This window comes from Desmodus rotundus, chromosome 8 (genome assembly GCF_022682495.2).
Source record: "Desmodus rotundus isolate HL8 chromosome 8, HLdesRot8A.1, whole genome shotgun sequence".
Taxonomy (NCBI): domain Eukaryota; kingdom Metazoa; phylum Chordata; class Mammalia; order Chiroptera; family Phyllostomidae; genus Desmodus; species Desmodus rotundus.
Window position 1 is genome coordinate 118999897 of NC_071394.1, and position 21832 is coordinate 119021728.

The 21832-nt window shown below is 38.8% G+C and overlaps 1 protein-coding gene across 9 annotated transcripts in view; it reads left to right on the forward strand.

Moving 5' to 3' along the window:
* Positions 1-20803, forward strand: part of RBMS3 (RNA binding motif single stranded interacting protein 3) — a 1231630-nt gene extending 1210827 nt beyond the window's left edge. For 5 of the 9 annotated variants that reach the window (XM_071222108.1, XM_053929480.2, XM_053929477.2 and 2 more), the window contains 2 exons: positions 3300-3380; positions 5894-6025. In XM_071222108.1, coding sequence (XP_071078209.1) covers positions 3300-3380; positions 5894-6025 — 213 coding nt within the window. Of the gene's footprint in view, positions 1-3299; positions 3381-5893; positions 6026-14336 lie in introns of those variants that run through there. The other 4 variants (XM_053929473.1, XM_053929475.2, XM_071222109.1 and 1 more) reach the window with 1 other exon arrangement.
* Positions 20804-21832: the final 1029 nt, after the last annotated feature.

A 21832-nucleotide genomic window follows, 5' to 3' on the forward strand; every position in this document is an offset into this window, starting at 1 on the left:
GGCATATTATCCTATATTTCTTAATCGGAACTTCACTTATTAAAGCCCATTAATTAAAAAAAACAGTATCTATATTACATGGGAATGATCAAAAGGAAGCTCTTAAGACTTTATTTGCTTACTTTCAAAGGGAATGAAGGGGACTGACACGTGTGCTGAATTACAGCTCAGAAGAGCTGGAGTCCATTCCCCGTATAGGGAGGTCTCAGTTTCTCAACGTGTAAAATGGGTGAACCATCCTGCCTAGCCCATGACATTGCTCTAAACAGAGGATAAGTGTGCATTTACGCCATTGCAGTTCAGTTTAGGTCGTGTTTACACTTCACGGAATGGCATGGGAAGCATGAGGATTTACTGATTCGGTTTTATTGAACAAAACACAGATGAGGTGTGGAGTAACTCAGAGTCCTCTGAAGAAGCTTATCTAAGAATGACAGAACATGCTTTCTCCATTAACAACACTGCCTAGGAACACTAGTTCGGCATGAGAGGTCTAAAAACTGAGACGGCTTCTCCTGTGAGCTGTGTTCCTGAAGCTAGTTCACAGAACCACCTCCTTAGAGATGCTGAGAGCGGACCAAAGTCCTGGCCTGCAGATGGGTGCCAGTGATGTCATCGTCTTACGCAAAGGGCACGCATACTCACTCATTATGCCAGTTGCAAAGTGTGGAATTACTAACTCTGGAATAGAAAATAACCAAATCCATGATGGTTTATTCTTTTACTAGTAAATTACAACTCTGGGAAAATATGACCAAAGAGTCTGAGCCACAACAGTATCGACTCTGTGTTTAGATAATTTCATAGTTGGTAAAAATATATCCCCACTTACTACAAATCTACTAGGATTTTTGAGATCCAATTAAAGAAACATTTTTCCTATGTATGTTCTTTAAAGCATGGGTCCCCCACCCTCCAGGCCGTGGACTGGTACTGGGCCAGCCAGGCCTTTTAGGAATCCAGCCACATAGCAGGAGGTGAGCCTAAATATAACGCACTTGAATCATCCCCAAACCATCCACCCCCTTCCCAACCTCCACCTTATCCAGGAAACCGGTCCCTGATGCCACAAAAGTTGGGGACTGCTGCATAGAGCACTAGTTCTAAGCAAAATTATTAGTTGCTACGAAAAATGTTTTAGAAATGCTGACCTTTAACTAGGCTTCAGTAAAATATGATTTCTCAAGATTTTTTTATTATATGTCAATATCCAAGAAGAGAATATATTAGGCAGCATTGCTCAAAAGCATCGGAACACATAAAGCTTTTATCTCACGTGAGCTTGCATTCTATAAAAAAAACATGGTAGAAAAACCTAAATCAAAGGATATTTAAAACCTGTATAACACAGTCAAACCACCGGTCTGAAGTAGTCAAGGGACTAAGATTACCCCCCAGCATACTCTCGAAAGCAGTTTTGTTGGTAATGCAAACACCTGCCACAGGGACCTAGATGTGAAATAGTAATTGCTGAAATGTGACTCCAGGGTTAGGAACTGGTTTTTAAAATGGATAGCAATCAGATACCTGAATACTTATTATCTACCTAAGAGCAATGAGTGGGGTAAAGTATTTATTTAAACATTATATAAACACATTATGGGGTTGGTGAAATTAATATCTATAATGAACTCAGAATTACCAATGGCTAAGAGGCGTACAAGACTTGTCATTGGAAGTGGAAGGCTTCTACTCATATCCTTTTATTCAGCCATCAGACAATAACTTCCTGAGAATCAGGCATTTGGTGTGTTAGAAGATGCAGAGACAAGTAAAACTTAACCCATATCTTCAGGAGATAATAGTCAGGACAATTGTAATAGAAGAGAAATGAATGTTATGAGATCGCAGAGGACAGGGGACAAAAAGCTCTGGTAACTTGCAACTATAAAGCTAAATTAGTAACATCACCAGGCCTTTCAAACAGTCACTCTTGGTCCAAGTTACAAGGCTGTTTAGTACAGATATGAATTGCACTCAGTTGTTATTAGTAGCAGCTAGAATACAGAAAACTGTTCGTTTGATTTGATGTGGAGTTGTTTCATGAAGGCTGTGTCTGTTTTTAGGAAACAGATACAGAAGGACAGTGCATAGTTTCCAATGAAGATGCATCTCTTCCAGAATTGCTTTACTGCTGTAATTCTCCATAAATATTAAACAACAATCGATGAGCTAGTCTCCATTCAGAAATTTCCCTTGATTCAGAATCATCATGCCTCTTGGATACTGAAAGTACCAAGACACATAAAACAATAATTTAGGTTTTGCATATTTATGCATGGCCTTAATTTTTGAACTCAGCAAACTTAGAAGAATAGATATTCACAGACTTGGAATTTTACACAAGCATAATTTCTCTAACCTTCATGAATTGAGAAACTTTGTCTTCATTAGATGATTCTGATTCTAAAGTTTTGTTATGTTCATCAAGTTTAGAAACTCAGAAATATAGTTGATTTTATAGAAAATTCCATTCTCAAAGAGCAGAACTTTGAATTTATGGGGGGGGGGGAGGGTTATAGTAGAAATAGGAACATGGGTAATACATTCTATAAGATGAGCATGTAATTTTTCTGCAAAAATACATTTTATCCCCAATACATTACTGAATGCTAAATCTTAGTGAAAAAATGGTCTGAATGTTTCATTGTTTATTTGACTGAAGAAAACTCGGAGAGTTTAAGGAGCTGAAAGGAAATCTTGGCAGTGACAGGAGGGTGGGATGGGGAGGGGAACAAAGGAGGTTCCAACAGTCTGCAACACTGGTGTTTCAATGTATAAAATAGTGATGTGAAAATGGCAAAGTGATGACACTCGCCAATTCTGAACGTGGCTACAGAAACATTTCTTGCATTACTCCTCTATTATTTGTATTTAGACAAGAAATTATTACTAACAATATGATTCATTCATTCAACAAATAATTTGTTGAGAGCCTACTGTGCGATGGATGCCAGCAAAAAAATTGAGGGAAAAAAAGGACATTATCCCTGCCCTCACGGAGTTTATGTTTTAGATGTGAAAGTGAAATATTTGAGACCTGATATAGACTGTTTACAAAGATAAAGTAAGCAAAAAGGGGTGAATTAATTCGTACTGATGCTGGAGGTGGGCTGCCATGAGTACTGAATCAGTAAGAAGAGGTAATTCCATGCTGAGAGGAACTGCATTATTTTGGGTCAAAATAAAGTTTAACTTGGATCATGCACTGGCAACGGGCCAGATATCTCATGTGACATCTACTTTGCTCCTTGGTTGCGATCCCAAGTTCACCTGCATTTTTCTTTGATTCCCTCTAGTATATGACTGCTGCCGCTCCTATGCAAGGGACCTACATTCCCCAGTACACGCCTGTGCCTCCGACAGCTGTTTCTATTGAAGTAAGTCTGTCTCTGTGTTACAGAAAGAGGGTCGGAGAGATCCATCTCAGCCACACACACTGTGGTCCCCATACCCCGAGGAATCCATATGGTTTGTGTGGTTTTCGTGCTGCTCTGAAACTTGAAATTGCTAGCTCAGTATATAAAAATGCGTGCCTTTACTTGGACGTGCCTAGGTTTTCCTTTGCACATAAAATAAGTTAATTTGTTAAAAAGGTATGTGGGTAGTGTCATTGTCATATTTAGAGAAAAGATCAGAGACCAAATCTCTACCCCATCAAATGTTAACCACAAATACCCATAAATAGGGAAGGGAAAAAAGTTTGCAAATATTTGAATGAGCTAGTTCTCTGGTGCCCTGTTACTCAAAGAGTGGTCCCTAGACCAGCATCGTAGGCATCACTGGGGAGCTTGTTCAAAACTGAAAACCCTCAAACATAACCCAAACCTACTGAATCAAAATTTGAATTTTTTTTAAAAATCCAGGTACTGTTGCTTTATAATGTTATATAAGTTTCAGGTGTGCAGCATTATATTTCACCATCTGTACATACTACATCGTGCTCACCACCAAAAGTCTAGTTTCCATTTGTCACCAAATATTTGACCCATTTTGCCCTCCTCCATACCCCATCCCCTCAGCTAACCACCAGTCTGTTGTCTGAACCTATGAGTTTGTTTTTGCTTGGTTTGTTTATTTATTTATTTTTTGTTTTATATTCTACATGTGAGTGAAATCACATGGGTTTGGGGTGGGTTTTTTTTTTTGTCTTTTTTCGCCTGGCTTATTTCACTTAGCATAGTACCCTTCTGATCCCTCCAGGTTGTCACAAATGTCAATATTTCATTTTTTATGGCTGAGTAGTATTCCATTATATACAGGGTGCGGCAAAAGTAGGTTTACAGTTGTGAGGATGCAAAACGCAGAGTTTATCCTTGTATTATTGTGTCTTAGTTATTGTTGTATTTTCCATACAAACAACTGTAAACGTACTTTTGCCCCACCCTGGTGTATGTACACCACTTCCTCTTTGACCCACTCATCCATTTTGTGTGTGACAAGGGTTTGCTGTTGCTGAGGCTTGGGAGATACAGGCATTTAAGAAGACATGACGATATAATACAGGAACCCGCAGAGGCCCAAGTTTTACCTCTTTTATGGTTTCCAGACCCAGAGCTGCAGGCCCCGAAGAATGTGTCAGCATTAAACAGATTTTAACAGGATTTTCAGAATTTTAAGGCTATGTAATTACGACGCATTTTGATAGCCATATTGAGCTATCAAACACATGGAGGACAAGAGGAAATTATGAACCTGAGCATGTAAATATAAATCTGTGCCATATAGTTGCACTTCTCTATCTCTGCACCAAAATTTGAGCATTTTGATGACGATAAAATGAGACACATTTGTTAGTGTGGCTTATTGGAAACAGTGTAATTATAGTTCAATGTAGGACTTATAAAGAAGTCATTTAGGAATAAAAATAGAAGTGCACTGACATATTGCATTGAATTTGTGCTCAGAAGGGTAAGTACTCATTGACTCATTTCCTACATAAAAACACTCACTGAACATTCACCCGTATCCATACAAGTAGATACGATGGAAAGCCCAGAAAAAAAAATGCACAATACCAAATAGTATTAGGGAAAAATATTGGATTAATATTCTGAGACTTTTCAGTTTCTAAGGAACTCAGGGATCTTTCGTGACGGAGAGCTGACCAAGAACATTTGAAACCCAATATCGCTGCAGGTGTCCAAGGCTATAAGTGAAACCAGGAGAATATATTCAGACAGATGCCTTTTCAAGCCTAGTAATTACCAAATAAAACCACCTATGCCTCTCTGGGAACCAAACATATGTTCCTAATGATGACCACCTTCAGAAATTCGTTCTTGTTGACATATGTGAGGAACAAGGAAAGCAAGGGTGAGGAAAGGAGCAAATCAAAATTAAGGACGTTTGTTTGGTCCTTTTTCTGAAACCTCTAACTGAATTGTGAAAAACAAAACAAAATAAAACAAATTGAATGGTTTAAGGGAGACCGCCTTAACAGTATTCTTTTAAAAGAATTTCAAACTTTAATGTAGATTTTTATTAAGGTCAGAGTTCATTGTCTTGCCAGATCTTAGACTTGGTACAGTGTACTATCCCAAGAAAATCATTAAATATACAGGTTTTCCTGAATGAATTTATTATTAACAAATTACCATTTAGTGTGGCTGTATACAGTATGACTTAAAAGTTCTAAGGATGGACAAAATGATTCCTGACCACTCCGCTGCTCCAAGGACTTCTGACAGCAAAGGCTCCTCGGTCGCACATTGAGGTGAATTTCTCAGGCCTTCCACAAATGTGCTCTGTGGTTTTCCTTTGCATACTTACTGTGGTTTCATGTAGCTGCGTGCGATGTCACTCGAGCCGAGTAGAAGAGGGGTATTGTTCATCAGAAAGAGGGATCTTTGCTGAAGCCAATAAGGCTTTGTGTTCTCATTTGCCTCCTTAGGGTGTTGTTGCTGATACCTCTCCCCAGACAGTGGCACCTTCATCGCAGGACACCAGTGGTCAGCAGCAACAGATAGCAGTGGACACATCCAATGAACATGCATCTGCATATTCTTACCAACAGTCTAAGTAAGTTTGGGCTTTACTAAGCATTTTCCCTCAAGAGCAACCATTTTGACTTCACTCTCTCATGTTGCACCTGTTAGCTTTTGCTGCAATGCAGACCCCTCACACTGAGTGAGAAACAGTTATTCAGTTCACAATTGTGTGGGTTGGCAATTGGAGCTGACCTCAGATGGAGTGTTGACTGGACTTGCTCAAGCATCCGCGGAGAGCTGCTGGTCATTTTCACAGCTCGGCTTCTGGGTGTTGGTCGGCTCTTGGTGGAGTGATGGAGGTGATTGAACCACATGTTTTTGATCCTCCAGCAGGCTTATTCACATGGGAGATCAGAATTTGGAGAATGAGGGAGAAAGCCAAAATGACCGGCACTTTTCAATTCTGTGACTCATTTGCTGCTGCCCCTTTGGCCAAAACACAACACGTGGCCAACCCCAGGTTCACTACCAAAAGTTCTGGATGCAGAAAGGAACATTGTGGCAATTTTTACAAAAAAAATTATGACATATATTTTGGAAAAACTCTGATATTCCCACATGAAACTAAATAGTGAGACTATGTTTTGGTCTCCCTTTTCTCATTCTTAAATGAAAGCAGTAACACTTTTTTCACAGGGTTGCTTTGAGCACCCAGTGACATCATTCATGAGAGACCTTATTATAAAATACAAAATAACAGAGAGTAGGGTGTTATTCAGGAATATATGGCAAAACAACAATCATGTAGTCAGAACTACTCTTGAAAATCCTTAAATCACTTAAGAAAAGTAGAGTTGGCTTTGTATTAAGTAATTATATAGATTGCTGCTAGGTGGAGGGGAGTATAAGGAGACTCAATGGTAATGGAAAAAATATAATAAAGATTTTATATTTAAAAAATAAAAAATAAAAATATGAGAGGGGTTGCTAGAAACCAAAGAAGTTAACAAAAGTTCAGACCGTATACAGATGTCATGCAAACCAGTCTACTTCATAGGGAGCAACCAAAGGCCTGGTAAACAGAAATTTCCCAGTGATCCTTTCTGCCTGCACAGTGTTGTCCCGTTTCCTGCTCATCATTCTTCTTTAATCTCAATTTATATGTAGACATGTGTTGGCTGTTGAAAGATTAATCATGATAATGTAGTCTTCTATATGTGCGTTAGCTTCTAAAGTCACTTCCATGAATTAAATATACTCAGAACATGACTCAACCTTACAAATATAAAGTATCATCATCATCATCACTACTAACACATAGCTTTTACAAAAGATGTATAATAAATAAGGCATTTTAAAAAACTCACCTTTAGCCTGTGTGAATGCACCCTTTCACACAGCCTTTTACGTGTACCAAACAACATGGTAGGCTCTGGCACTTGGTTGCAAGCATATTAGATTTTTTTTTAGTCTTATCAGAAGATTATATGGAGAAAGGAGTAGAGGTTGGCAATGTGGAAGCGCAGTGGAAGATGCTAGTGGGAGAGGAGAGACACTATATTTGCTAAAATCATTTTTCAAGTCTTGGTGAATAGGTGAAATTGGCTTGACTGTTTTAAAATGTAATGAGGAAAGTGGTCCTAGACCCTTTTTGCCAACAATGTACTGATGTCTGGATAAATGATAACTATGCTTTCCTTTATCCAATCAACAATTATTGATTGGGTGTCTACTATGTGACAGGTAGTATTCTAGATGCTAACAAAAGACCAATGAAAGAGGCAGCTGCCTCCTCCACTCTTGGAGTTTATTTTCTACTAGAAGTGGACTTGGAATCAATGGGTCAATCAAGAAATAATCAAAAAGAGCCTGCCCTCTTAGCGCAGTAGGCAGCGCGTCAGTCTCATAATCTGAAGAAATAATCAAAAGGAAACAGAATTTCAAAGTAGACTGCCTAAAAAGATTCTTATGAAAGAAAGTGACTAAGTAGATACCTAAGATTTGTATCTTCCCAGATAATTAGAGGGTATTCTTGGAGAGTTTTAGAGCAAAAGCATTCTAGACCAATTCAAAGATCTGGAGTGGGCACCTGAGGCTGAAGTGTGGTGGACAGGTCCACAGGGGGAAGAGTTATTGGAGGTGAAGTCAAGCAGGTTAGCTTTGATAGAGCCTTTGGTCCTTTGATACTTGACTTTGTGTTCAGTAATTATTCTTGGTTTTGTGCTAAGTGAGCTAGAAAACCTTTGAAGGGATTTAAGAGAAGAAACAACAAAATTTTATTTATATTTCAATGACTCTATTACCAGTGGAGGCTGGGCATAGAGAAATGTATTTCAAGGATGGCCTCCAGGTTGCAGATTTTCCCCTCTTGTAATTTTCAGGAACCTTCTCCTCTCCCTGCTTGATTAAATAAATCAGCTTTAGCTGCCCCTGCTTGTCAGCCCACAATGAGATGCTCTCCCTCAGGGTCATCTGCACCTTTCCATGATGAGATGGATAGGCAAGTGCTCTGCCTGGCCCATGCACCTCCACACGTAGGCCCTGTTTTACTTGTAGTACCTTATGCTGGGTACTAGGTTAAGAGATAGGATCTCTGCTGTCAAGGATTTACAGTCTAGTATGGGATTTAGATCTATACATAGACAAGATAAACACATTTCAAGGAAGAAAATGAATAGGGCTCTTTTTAAAAATACTATAGTAAGTCATAGAAGAATGCATTTAATTTTTCTTGGTTATATAAGCTTTGGTGGAGGTTGTGGCAACCGTAACTGTGTCTTACAGGAAGGAGCAATGTTCCAGGTGTAATTACATCTTGACCATATCCAAGGATGGGAAACTTCAAAAGAGTATTTCATCGAGAATTAGATGCAGAGTAGTAGAATAGTGTAAAAAGGCAGATTGGACCCAGCTTCTCGTATCAGGTGCCATATTGAGGTGCTCGAACAGCATTTTCTTTGTTCTTTGCATGTTTTTCCAGTTGAAGTAGACAATGGATTTGGAAGGAATGGAGACAGTCCTGTTATTGCAATGGCTCAGGCAAAAGGGGGCAGAGTTCTGAAGTAGGATGGTGGCAAGTGCAAGGGTGGGACTGGGTGGCAGGGAGTTACAAGGAAGTAAGAAAAAAAGGAGAACAGGATTTTTAAAGTTTGAGTAATACTGTGGAGTTAATGATGCCACTGACAGAGGCAGATGAGACAAAATCAGGAGGGTGTGATTAGTGGTAAAAGACAAGGAACTAATTATTCTTATAATGAGTCCATTCAAGGAAGCTTCATTCCTTGAAATATTGAGGAAGTCTGAATCTGACCTCATAAAATTTTAAGTGTTCAAGGTTAAAACTGGTAGCACCATGGTTATGTTCTTTCAGCCACGGGTTCTTATGGTTGATAATGCGGAGCTCTCCACAGATAATAAATATCAAGAATAGAAGTCCTCCATCCCATGTCCTCATAGGGGTAAAATTATGGCAAGGCACTTCCTCGTTTGAAGGAATTTTCTTTCTCACCCACGCTGGGCCATATGGCACAGGATGTTCCACAGGGCTTGCTCGTTGCTGCAACATGACAGAGAGGAAAGCGCCCTGGAACATAGGACATTTCAAATGTGTGACATGTGAAAACCACTTGTATTGCCTTGCAGACATTTATTTAAACCTGGAGAAAAATTTTAACAGGTCCTGTTTATATTCTCAACTTCTTCCCTTTAACAACGCTACAAAGTACAAGGAGCTTTTGACTTGAAACAACAAAAGGATAAAATATTGAATGAAAGCAAAGACAATATCCTAAGTCTGATAAATAGGTGGATGGCCATCACTTCTGAAGTTTTATAAAAGGAAGTCATTAATGTGATTCTCTCCAAGTTTTTATCAATTTCAGCCAAGGAAAGCTGCCCTGTGACATGGTAAGACATGAGGTTCTTCAGAACCATTCAAGGAAGATCCTGGGAATAGAGCTAAGCATTTGGGTTATGTAAATAGCTCAGTTCATTCACCATCCCTGTGAAATGTTTTGGAATGCAAGAACACCCAACATGGCATTTTCTAAAGAAACATTCATTAGAAAGAAGACACATGACAATTAATGCCATGTGCCCTGTACACACTTGACACAGTCCCAGTTCTAGTCTTTTAAATAATCTAAAAGACATGGAAAAATTCACTTGGGTTACATTCTACCATTTTCTAGAGGTAGTACTATGTTATCCTTTGAAAGGCCACCAGAAATCTACTCGAAGTCTTGTTCTGAGGTCAAGTCACAAGGCAATATCCCTAAAGTTGTAAGCTACACAGTTCTCTACACAGCTCCATCTCTCCTGTTCATGCACAGTGGTGGGTAGTTCTAAAATGTTTTTGACAACCCATGTTACCTTGAGCGCTACAAAGTTCACCAACGGCAGCTTATTTCCAGCATCATTGTGCTGTTATGCTCTTACTTTCTTCCATCAGGCGACCCATTTCTAACAATCATTATGTTAATTGAGATATGGATAGTTTAAAGAGCTTGTACAGACCTCTGGCCGGGCTCACTAAATGATGGCTGGCCTCCTGTGGGCTGTGACATTCTGATTAGGGTGCCCATGAACAGCAGTTTAACCCATCGTCACACATACATGTAACATCATAACGTCTATACTAAAGTTATTTTTAAGTAAATTAGAAACTTCACAGCAGAAGGTCTCAGGTTTAAGAAGTATAAATGATATGCATAGGAATACAAAGTTTATATTTGGGAAATATGTTGGCAAATACTTTAACATTCCAAATTCTACTTTCCCAGCTTTAAAACAGGTCTTCACATTTTGTAGTCATGCTTTCTTTTTTCCCCCATTGTTAAAAGAGACATTACTGCAAAAGAGACTCTGGACTCTTAGCCCAAAAGGGAAAAAAATGATACCTGTGGTTTAAGTTGGAATTGTCATGGAAATTCCAATTCCTGCCTGAGTTATCAGTTTTTTCTTTCTCACCTATGAGTTGTCACTCAACCCTTCGGAGCCTCCTTTTCCTCTTCTTTAAAGTGAGAGATTGGATTGTTCTCCAAAGACTGTAAATCGGATCTCTAGTACTGAGGAAGGATTAGCCACATTTCCCGGAGCCCGGTGGGGAGGATGGCCAGAAGTGCGTTGGGAAACAATGCTGTAACCTGAGTGAATGCTTTCTTAATTGCAGTTCTCTTCAAAGCTATTTAAATGCTAATGACTATGACCCCCTAGAGGGCCAGACAAAATATTTGAAATGTTTTACTTCCTGAAAGATTAACGTGTCCTGCCCTCCTCCTCCAGCATTCTAAGTTTTATTTTTTTAACGTATAAAATTATTAAAGAAATCTAACAAAAATTTACATTGTCCACAGGATGATGCTTTTGATATTAATTTAAAAGATTACATTCTTCCAAATACTTTTTTGTTTTGTATTGGAGATCCTTCTTTGTTGGGGCCCTAACGGCATACTTAGTTTGTTGTGCAGTTTTTCCTGAGCCCCGGACCACAGAATCTCTCTTTTCACAGGGCGTTATTGCTTGAGGCTGATCCGTCAGGAACGACACAGGGGAATACTGCATTCTTAGATCAACTCTAAGACTTCTTCCAGCTCTAAACGTCTAGAATTCCAAGATTACGCTTTGCTACTTCCTAATCTACTCTCTGTGCTTTTCTTTATTTGTGTGTGGGGTGGGGGGGGGGGGCGGAGGGGGAAAGTGGATGGAGGAAGAGAGAGTTCAAAATGACTCTGTGATCTTAAATTCAAACTCCTAGTCTTCCAACACCCACACTGACCTTATCTCAGGCCCCAGTACAGCGAGGCCTTTTCATTCTTCATGTCTTCTCTGGCTGACTGAACTGCCATGACCACCAGCCCCTGTACACCGTAAGTATGCTGACGACGTGTACGTTATATCCCTGGTTGCCGTGTTTACGTGCCCTTTAAGCCTGCAGTAATACATTTTGTTTGCACAGAACTTTACAGCTGGCAAATAACTTTTATGTTCATTCACACGGATACGTACCTCTTTTTAATTTGCCGCCCATTTTATTTCTAAAATAATCTCACTGTCCAATTTCAAGCATTCTTGTTTGTTATAATCATAGCCTTGAAAATTTAGAAAACTACTGTTTTTATGGATATACATAAAAACCTCTGTTTTAATGGATAATCAATAGTCATGATTTCAGTGTGCACGTTCACAGTTTACCTGGGACAGAAAAGGTAGACAGGGGTGAATTCGGTTCCAATAAATAGCAATACTTTTTTCCTTCAAACTTCAGCTAGCAACCGTGAAAATGTAAAGTACAACCATTTATTTCTCCTCCTTTGTTTACATGCAGCAATGAGACTACTGGAAGGATCGAGCAAGTGATGGGCGAGGGCTATCAGAAACGTTTGTGTAAGGTTATAAAACTTGACAACAGCTGCAGCCTAGCTCACAAGTATGGGTGCTTGGAGACAGGCCCGTGCACGCGCCACACCTGAGCACTGCGGGTGTTCTCTGATGGCGTAGTCCATTGAGTGAGACACCGTTCACTGAGCGGCTCTTACAGAGATTCACGGCATGTCATGCATTTCCTACTCGATACACAATAAAGCCAGGGTCGAAGATGGAAGTAGGAGCGAAGAATAGATTTAAAAACTAAAACAAGCAAAAACACAAAACCATAAAACATGGATTTTTAGAGATAAATGGGGTAAGTCTACACCTTGCAAAGGCATACAGATCAAATCTATACCATGGTTTCCATGACTACCACTACTAATAAAATGTCCCTTGGCGTGGCTGCTATTATGGAAATTTTAATTGCATTTCTTCTTAAAAGAAATCTCATTTTTCCTGAATAACTCCAAAAAATGTATTTCTAGAGACTTAAGCTATTAGTTAAAAATGGATATATTCAATTTACCAACTAGACATTTTCCTTACATGATTCTAGATATAAGATAATCTGGGTGAAAGAGCCATACTAGACTCCTAAGAGAGCTTTTAGCAGAGTAGAAAAAACATTCCTGCCCTGGCTGGTGTGGCTTAGTGGATTGAGCGCTAGCTTATGAACCGGAAGGTCACGATGATGACGAACCTGTCAGGGCAGTAGCCTGGGCTGTGGGCCACGTCCCCAGTTGGGGACGTGCAAGAGGCAACCAATTCACGTTTCTCTCCCTCTCATTCTCCCTCCCTTCCCCTCTCTCTGAAAATAAGTAAATACATTTTTTTAAAAAAAGATAGAAAAAGCATCCCCTCTGAGTCATCCCAGGCTAACTGTCATATGGATTCAAACATTGTAGAGGGCTTTTTGTCAATTTGAATAAGGCCCACTTGTTCAGGTTGAATGCGGCCTTGCACCAGAGTAAATAGGTTGGGCAACAGATCAATGGCTAGAACTTAGCCCCGCTGGGCTCCCTCAGCCACACGTCTCACACCGTGAACCACCTGTACAGCCATACCCAGCAACCCAGAGGTGCCTCTACTAACTTAAGCAAATGGGCATCAGAAAAACCTGCAGAGCGCCGAGGGAAGAGGCTTCACCTGCCTACGTATGACCTCTGGGTAGTTTAAAGATTCTTCTTTTTATAGCACACCCCTGGTGTTATTTAGCAAAATTCTGATCTGTGAGTGGAAAATCTAAGAGTGAAGGTCCACCTACTAAAAGCTCAGTCCTACAATACAGATGGAGCAGGAGCAGAAGACATTATTTGGGCAGGGCTAGGCAAAATAGCATATAGTAAAAGTGACATTTGTCAAGTTAAACACCTATTATGTGCATACCTCTCTGCCAGACTTCTGGACAATAAAGTCAAATAAGATATAGCCTTTGCTCTCAAGAATTTGAAATCTCAATGAGATGAATAAGCCAAGAAGAGGAAGAGAAGAGGGAAAGTGAACAAAACTGCATCGCCCTCTTCTCTGCCTTACTTAATTACTTGGGTCATACTTAGTGAGCACATAGGTAACATACAATCCATCGCTGTATCTTGGGTATGGAGTAGGGACTCACATATTTGCTGACCAAGTGAATGATGAACCTCATGGGTGTTATGAATGGATAGAATTACTCAAAGAATTTCTGGGGGGAGCTACAACATAAGCCAGGCCACAAAAAATAGGTTTCATTCACAAAGGGAATATTTGCTATCTGGGTATATTTGTAATATTTATTAGTTTAGAATTGAATGATATTCTTGACCTATAAGCCTTGATATTTGATGTGAACACAACTCCTGGCTCGAGTTTATATTTGTGTGAAAGTGGTAGAATTTGACACTCGAATCAGCCCAGTATGCTTTTACAACTTCACTGATGACTGTTATTTTTAAAGAGCATGGTATCTTTTAAAGAGACCTCACTGGACAAGAGCACAGAAGGGGATTCCAAAGTTGCTTTGATGTAATAACCACTCTTATTCGATTGCTTTCACAGACCATAAACGAGACTGAAGAATGTCCGTCCGAAACTTTGCCTTGAATGAAGAAACTTCATTGAACAAGAAGTTGGCTTCCAGTTTGCACAGACGTCAATGGAAAGCTTTTTCTTTTTTTAATTTTGTACTTTACCCAATGAAAACAACGCGTTTTGTGTGCTGTGCAAATAGGTCTTTCATATGATCTGACAGTTTATTTTTCGCCATCATTTTTTTAATTAAAGTAAAAAAAAAAAAATCCCAGAAGAGGAAAAATGAAAACAAAACAAAACATGAAAACATGGAAGGTTGACATTTTATCTGGAAGAACATTTGAATTCAGAATTGACCTGAAGGTGTAGATAGATTTTTTTTAACAAAAAATCTGATGTCAAGAGGTGGACAAGCAGAAATGGAAACAAATTGTCTTCCTCGTAATTAAGCTACTCTTTCTTTTTTTTTTTTCTTTTTGTTTAAATGTGGGTTGTTTTTTAATTTTTTTTCTTAGAAATATTTAGGTAAGGTTTATCTTGAATCTTAATTGCCTTAATTTTAAGGACGTCAAAGGCTCTCGAGGCAAGCTGTCAACGTCTTGTTAAAAAAATCAAGAAAGAATTGAAATATTGTGCCGGCTTTAACTGGTACAGAAGCTTAAGACTATGAGTTTTTAGGGTGAAAAAAAAACTGTACAGTTTAAAAGAAAATGTTTTTCTTCATTTGAAGAAAATTTGTTGATAAAAGAAACCATGGCAACTGCAAGAATTGGAAAAATGCTGGGACTTTTCCTGAACTTTGTCTTAAGTGTTGAACCATTTGGAAGGCTAACACATTTTATGGTAAAGTTATTAAGGTTGGTTTAAAAACAACTGCATTAGAAATAATGCGTGTTTGGGGGCAGAATGCAGAATTTTTTAATTTACAAAGCGTGATTGCTAGCAAAAGCATTAGTGCTTTTTACCTGCAGTCTTTTTTATGAGCTTTACAAAGTTTTTAGTCAGCTTTGCTTGTCACATTGCAAAACCTAGCTTAAAAGCATTAAAAAAAAAAAAACAAGTAGATAGGAGCTTATGGTCAAAAGTGCAAAACAAAACAAAACAAAAAAACAAAAAAAGCAATAGATAGAGAAATTGTTGACAATTTCTGTAGTCTTTCCTAGTCGTGATCAAATTCAGCCTATGGATGGCCTGTTTTATACCAAAGATGAAGTGGTACCCTACTGCAGTCCAGAAGATAGAGGTTGTTTTTCTTTACTTTTAACATTTTTATTTGACCTACATGGCCGGACCAGTTCTTATTTTGTTGTTTGTTTAAACTACCTTCCACTGGTATTTTACATACTGCAAAAAAAAAAAAAATTTTTGTTTTTTTCTATATTTGTGGACAGTAGAAGCTCACACCTGCTGTGCTCAGCAGTTTCAGCATGAAGAGTTCTGGATACCAACTGATAGAGCCAAGAGGCTTTCAATTCCATGAGCTTTTCCAGTTCTTTGCTAGCTGTCTTGAATAGTGAAACCCGTATTGACGGCCACCAATAAGCTAAGACACTTTTTTAACAGGTTGAAATTTCTTTTTGTGAATTTTGAACTAAAGACACTTCCTGAACCTGGTCTGAAGGGTCACTTGTTAAAAAAAAAAAAAGCTTAGTGATATTGTGTTAAACGGTGAGTGGTTTCCTGAAAAGGTCTCATTGTATTTGTAACAATAGTCTTCCTTCTAAATTCCAACACCTCTTGATTTTGTCTTTGCACCTTAGTCTTTGTTGTGACCCACCATGAGTAGTCACCTTGATTCCGCAGTGGGAAAGGGAGATCTTCTTTTTGCCTTTTTTCATTGTATTTTCATATCCTGGTGTTGTCAGAAGAAAGACAAAATAGACCTTTTTATTTCAGTTTAACTCTCTAAGGGAAGTAGGACCAATAAGATTGAGGATTCTGTTAGAGGAATTTAGGTAAGTTTTTGAAATGCTAGTTGACAATCAAGAAATTGTATGATTTATATTAATAAGAACCAAAACAATTGGGTTTGATCAATCATTAAAGCCAAAGGGATATATTTGCATTGAGAAGGATGCAAAATTGTGTCTAAAATGAATTAAATTGATGTCACAAACATCTCTGCATATTTGGTTCATGAAATCCACATCCAACCTGTACAGTTTCACTTGAAACTAAAGACAAGGAAACAAACGTTCACTGAACTAGGCCCTGAATTGCTTTCTGAATGAATCATTAGAATCAGATAAGGGAAATTCTTTTCACAAACTGTCAGAGGAACCTGTCTTAGTCCAGAAAGAGGAGGGAAATGCACCGAGTGCACTATAAAAGAAAGCAGAGTAGGCTTTTGAAAACTTTTTAAAAATTTAAAAGATAAATCATAGTCCCATTGGATCACCAGGAGTGATGAGTTTGACTCGTATGAAAGTGTCAATATTTCACCATTGATGACATACAAACAAAAGCCTAGTGCTGAAATAGACCTGGTTCTCTTGTCCTGGAAACTCCAATCTTGAGAAAGACTCCATATCTTCATGGTTAAATTAGAGGCAAAAAATATATCCAAGAAATTGTAACATGCTACAGAGCAATACGAACTGGTCACACCCATCCTTACGGTTGTCCATGATTTAGTGAGAATCCGAGGTTTCTACTTTTTTCTGTTCCATCCTTGAGCCTCTCATGTATTTTAAGGGTGGTGCTTAAGTTTTATCTTTGAGAAGTGGGCCCCCAAGTTTCAGGGGGTGAGGCAAACATGTATGGAAACTGTATTTTCTGTTTCTTTTTTTCACTCTCTGAACTCTTTGTATAAATAAGGATTATCCTGGGCATAATTCATTTGAATATGAAACCAACATGTTTTCTTTTGTTTCTGTAAAAAAAAAAAACAAAACTTAATGTGATACAAAGAAAGTCTCATTTGTACAATCAACGATGAGGCTAAGAGGTAGCTACCATGTGGCTGATGAGTGTGCCTAGGTAACTTCCTGTTTCTATTCAAAACTACTGCTTTATTTATACATTCAGAAACATTTTTTTCAACTATAAAATTTCAATGATCTCAATTTTTTTAAGCCACTTCAGGCAAAAGGAAATTACCTGTCATTTTATGTATCCATGTGTGTTTTGTGTTTGGACTTTTTACATCATGCCATTCTATAGAATATCTTATTTCAAATCGAAAAGAAGGAAAAAAAATGACACATGTTCAAATTCCCATCTGTCATCTTCCCTAATAACTGTTTTTAAAAGTCATGTCTTAGGGAGAAAAGCATCGACAGGTAAGCAGCATTACACTGTATTAAAAATTAAACAAACCAAAATATGTGTTCAATATATGCAGACATCAGAATCCTATTTTGGTTATTTTAATCCTCTTTAGGACTGTACTCATTTGGTTTAAGTATTCTGATCCACCAGGTTTTCAAGCCTTTACTCAAAGTATTCAATTTTTCCTTTCAACTTCAATCGCCAAGATTTCACCTAAAGCTTAGGAAACAAACTAAAGCCAGAATCCAGATGGGATAAACACTATCTCATCGAAACTCCAGGGACATGAACTGGGGGAGTGCGGTGGTTTTAAATAATGATAAGGTATTGTCAGGGGTGGCAAAGTGTGCCCGGCGACTGGGGGCTCCTCATGCACGGCTCTGTCTCCGGGAGACGTTATGGCCCCTGAGTGAACGAAAAGTAATTCTAGCAGGGGCTGGTGACTCTTTGTTCTTGAACACTGGCATGTCTTGAATATTGCAAGTGGCATAATATTCTAAAAAAAAAACCTAGCTGACTCCAGTTTGGTCAGGGCTAGTTTGTTTCCTTGGTAGATTTCAATTGTTCGGGTGTTGTCTCCATGCTTCACTTGAATCAATTCTTCCTGTGACCTTAATGGCTCTGCCACATTTGACAGCATATAAGACTCACCTTCACCCCTTTCTAATGAAAAACTACATGGTATTAAAAGCACTCCTCCTAAAGCTGGAAAGCCGTGAGCAGCAGGTGGCTGGATGGAACAGGAAGTTCACTGTATCTACAGAATACGGTGACCCCTTGCAAAACTGCTTTACAAGTATTTCCAATTCATGTATGACCAAAACAAAGTACTTAGTTTCCCCCCCACCAAAAAAGAAGAAACCTATTTGAATAATTGGGATGCCAATTACATACCCATGTATCTTTTACAGTGGCCTAAAGTCTCCATTAAGGAAAAGTGAGATTTCATTTAAATGCATCTGTGCCGTCATCTTCATGATTGAGAAGCTTCGATGTACTGTCTAGACAGATGATATGATTAGTAGGAGACTAAAAGTACATTTGACAATTCAGCCTCATGCTTACTTTGAGCGCACAAACCATTACAGGTGAGCTGATAAGCAGAGAGAAATTCTTACGCAGGTTGCAGTGATCATTGTTTTCATATGATACAAAATTAAATGAAAGGATAGCATTTATGTACACAAATAGCAACATTCAGCACATTTGAGGATCACGTCAAAGTAAAGTCAACACCTGTCATGGAGCCCTTGATCCCCGGTATCTCGTGCACAGTAGGGAGTAAAGGATGAGGCTTGGCATGCTTCAACCTTCTGAGCTTGCCGGGACTGCCAGCCTCTCACCCCAGTCTACAGGACGGATGGAAGTGGAACAGGCTCGTTGATTGGGTACACTATCCCCTTCCTGTGGCAGAACGATAATGGGGTTTCGTTAATGAATCAATTCGTTCTACAAATAACACCCACTGTGGCACTGGAAGACAGTTGAGTCTAACTCAAAGTTAACAATTTTTACCAAATACTTTAAAATATGTAATTAGTCGTTTTATCCAAGTGCTCTTGGGCATGCCTGCCCTCTGTGGATTACACGGTTCGGGAAAGTACAAAAGCTAAATAAATATAAGATCCCTGAGTGGCTGCCCAGACCTTTTATGACATAGGGCGGGGAGCTCTCTCCAGGTTGTTGGTATCTTCTATCTTTGTGTTTATACCCCAGTACATATGCTCCCTGCCACGCGCACACACTCACACACACTCACACACACACACACAAGGATGAATGGCTTCTCTACGTTCATGTCTTTGTGTTTCTGGGAAAAAAAGTCACGTTTCAAGGAATGCTTCTTACACCCAGGGAGCAGTAAGGCTGAAGCAGAGGTGAGACCTCGCTTGGAGTCTGCAGGAAGGACCCTGGGCCGCCCAGTCCCACACTTCTTCCATTTCCTTCACTCCACTTAGGAACCGCCCACGACTGAACCTTGCAGAAATCCAATCACTCTCAATTTTTGAAGGGCTAATTATCTACTCTGTGGCTTTCTTTTGTCTTTTCTTTTCAACTCTTCAGACTTGGGTCTCTATTTCTGTTTATTAACATGTCACCCCAAGGGTGGAAAAAGAAACAATTGGAAATAAAATTCACATCAGTCTATGTTGCTTCTTGTTAAGTATTGGCTGTTTGAAGGAGTTGAAAATCATTTGTAAAAATTAATGTCAGAGCATTATATACCATTGATTTTTTATTACCCATAAGCCCCTTGTCCCTTTCCCATCCACCACAAATAATTGAGAGTTGGCTGTATTCTTGCAGAATATAAAGGAAAAAAAAACGAGCAAAGAATTGGCTCCCCTTGAAAGAAAAGCTGTTTTGGTTTTGTTCACTTTTGAAATTTGAACCAGTAAAAAAGGTCAACTCAAAATTCAGTTATGAGAATATAATAGCAGCTCTTGGTTAAATACACACTCTTACCCTTATCTTAAATCTTTCACACACCAAAAAAGAAAAAAAAAAGCATTGTTTGGGGTTTTTTGACTTTGCATCACTGTATTAAGGCTGAATGACCTTAACACTCCAGTGGATTTATTTTAAAAAATCATTTCAAATTTAAATAGTGTCCAAGGTGTAACTTCAGTGTTACGCTTTGTATTTTAAACCCTCTGGTCTTAGATGATTCAGAAAGATGCTCTCTCCTCCCCCCCTAAATATGTTATTTCTTCATATGTAAAAAAGGAGTTATTTCATACTTTTCAGGAACTGTAAATACTATTTCAAAGAGACACTTGAAAAAGTTTTCTCCACTCTGGAAATCAATGCTTTCATTTCTTTAAAAAGAAGAAGAATTAATTGGAATCTTAATTTAAAAATATGTATAGGTAAAAGTGTGCTGGCTATGAAATTCTCAGTTTCTAAAAGAAAATGGGACACAGCTTTTTAAAAAAAAAAAAAAATCCTTGTTTCAGGCCACATTTGATTTCATGGAACTTCTGAAGCATCATTTAATTTTGAACTTAATTTAAGAGCTTTTTGTACTGCTGTCTCTGACTGTCATGGAAAGTTCTGTGATTCTCTGGTGTTTCTGGTTTTATTTTTAATATCGCCATCTGTACCACAGTCAAACTAGCTACCATTTCCCCCATTCCTTGGGCTTTCTGTAGATCAGTGGATGTTAGGTTTAAACTTCTGTTTTCTTTGATGAAGCTTTCAATAAAAAATGAAAATAAAATCAACCCAGAAGGGCCATTGTGTTCTTCTTTACCCCTCCAGAGATGGGCTGGGGAAGGGGCCGGTGCGGGGGGGGGGGGGGGGGGGGGTGCAATGTCTGTACACATTAAATTACGAACACTGCTGGCTTCCTACAGAATTCCTCAAAGAAAGAACCACCCATGGAAACAAAAAGTGAGAAAGGAGAGAGCATTCTGCTCATGCAAAGAGGCATAAGAAAATCACTATTTGGAGGCTCTAGAGGAAATAGACTTTAGATCTTACTAGGACCTCACACACTCTTCCCACTTTCTGGGCTTAGGGATTTGGTGATAAATATGCCTAAGGTGTACCAGCTACGTGATGTATCTTGTGTGAAGGCCAGTAGATATGGAGTTACGTGTAACACTAAAAACATTTGTCTTGATACCTGTGGCTTTTATCCCTGCAAAGATTAAATTCCAGGTCAACCAAAATCAGAAGTGCCCATTTCTCAAGCTGCGAATGGTTATCTATGCTAAACAAATAATCAGAAACTCTATTTCTCTGGTCCAGAATAATCTAAACTAAGCTGGAGCTCCTAGTCCAGGAACAAAATACTTTGTGCTACAATATGCATTTGCTGTATTGCTGAAGAATATTTAATTCTACTTGACAAGACAGGAAAACAAATGCGATGAATAAAATTAATACGATGTGCTAAACACAACAAAGTGAGTAACCTTTAAGAAAGATGAAATAATTAGAGCATGTGAGTGTGAAGAAATAGAAAGACCAAAACACTATGTATTTATGATGCACTAAATGCACAAAAAGCACCACGTAGTCATGATACACACAAGAAATGTGAGGCACTGAATGTTTCTGAGGTCGTAATTAGGTCACCCTGTGTAACTCATAGCCGCTCGTCCGGGAAACTTGTGAATTTCAGCTACTTGCCTTTCTGTCTCTCAGAGGGAGCAAGCACGTTTCATTGGCTCCTTCCTTCTGTCACCTGCCTTGCTCAAACCAGATCTCTGGTCCTTGCTGTTGCATCCATGGGATTGGATGATGAG